Source organism: Ambystoma mexicanum, chromosome 3q, assembly GCF_040938575.1.
Source record: "Ambystoma mexicanum isolate Mex_15411 chromosome 3q, UKY_AmexF1_1, whole genome shotgun sequence".
Classification (NCBI taxonomy): Eukaryota; Metazoa; Chordata; class Amphibia; order Caudata; family Ambystomatidae; genus Ambystoma; species Ambystoma mexicanum.
In genome coordinates this window covers 1,114,200,617-1,114,201,779 of record NC_090926.1, presented here as the reverse complement: position 1 = coordinate 1,114,201,779, position 1,163 = coordinate 1,114,200,617, and the positions used below count along the sequence as shown (strand labels likewise).

At 49.4% G+C, this 1,163-nt stretch overlaps 1 protein-coding gene across 1 annotated transcript; it reads right to left on the bottom strand.

Moving 5' to 3' along the window:
- Positions 1–279: 279 nt before the first annotated feature.
- LOC138448057 (uncharacterized) lies at positions 280–933 on the bottom strand. The gene is made up of 2 exons (XM_069604598.1): positions 844–933; positions 280–576 (listed from the first exon to the last, which is right to left on the bottom strand). Exons 1-2 carry the CDS (start codon positions 931–933, stop codon positions 280–282), a joined length of 387 nt encoding a protein of 128 aa, XP_069460699.1.
- Positions 934–1,163: the final 230 nt, after the last annotated feature.

Sequence of the window (1,163 nt, the reverse complement as noted above, 5' to 3'; positions counted from 1 at the left end):
CGCGTTCTGCTCAATACCAGTGCTGATGCCCACATTCTGCTCAATACCAGTGCTGGTGCTCACAATATGCTCAATACCAGTGCTAGTACCCACATTCTGCTCAATAACAGTGCTGGTGCCCACATTCTGCTCAATTCCAGTGCTGCTGCTCACATTCTTCTTAATACCAGTGCTGGTGCCCACATTATGGCCAATACCATTACTAGAGCCCACATTCTGCTCAATACCACTGCTGAAACCCACATTCTGCTCAATACCAGTGCTGGTGCCCACATTCTGCTAAATTCCAGTGCTGATGCCCACATTCTGCTCAATTCCAGTACTGCTGCTCACATGCTGCTCAATACCAGTGCTGATACTCACATTCTGATCAATAGCAGTGTTGGTGCCCACATTCTGCTCAATACCAGTGCTGATGCCCACATTCTGCTCAATTCCAGTGCTGCTGCTTACATTCTGCTCAGTACCAGTGCTGCTGCCCACATTCCCCTCAATACAAGTGCTGGTGCTCACATTCTTCTCAATTCCAATGCTGGTGCCCACATTCTGCTCAATACCAGTGCTGATGCCGGCATTCTGCTCAATACCAGTGCTGATGCCCACATTCTACTCAATTCCAATGCTGGTGCCCACATTCTGCTAAATTCCAGTGCTGGTGCCCACATTTTGCTCAATACCAGTGCTGATGCCCGCATTCTGCTCAATTCCAGTGCTACTGCTCACATTCTGCTCAATACCACTGCTGATGCCCACATTCTGCTCAATTCCTGTGCTGCTGCTCACATTCTGCTCAGTACCAGTGCTGATGCCCACATTCCGGTCAATACCAGTGCTGGTGCCCACATTCTGCTCAATACCACTGCTGGCACCCACATTCTGCTCAATACCAGTGCTGATGCCTATTCTGCTGAATACCACTGTTGATACCCACATTCTGATCAATAGCAGTGCTGGTGCCCACATTCTGCTCATTACCAGTGCTGATGTCCACCTTCTGCTCAATTCCAGTGCTGGTGCCCACATTCTGCTCAATACCATTGCTGATGCCTGCATTCTGCTAAATACCAGTGCTGATGACCGCGTCCTGCTCAATACCAGTGCTGGTCCCCACATTCTGGTACATTCCAATGCTGGTGCCCACATTCTGCTCAATTCCAGTGTTG

What these genes read in the sequence shown, in the direction of transcription:
- LOC138448057 (XM_069604598.1), bottom strand. Translation starts at nt 933, where the DNA reads ATGTGGGTATCAACAGTGGTATTCAGCAGAATAGGCATCAGCACTGGT. An exon ending in GCAGTGGTATTGAGCAGAAT is followed by an intron (nt 577 to 843) that starts GTGGGCACCAGC and finishes GGTATTGAGCAG; the next exon opens with AATGCCGGCATCAGCACTGG.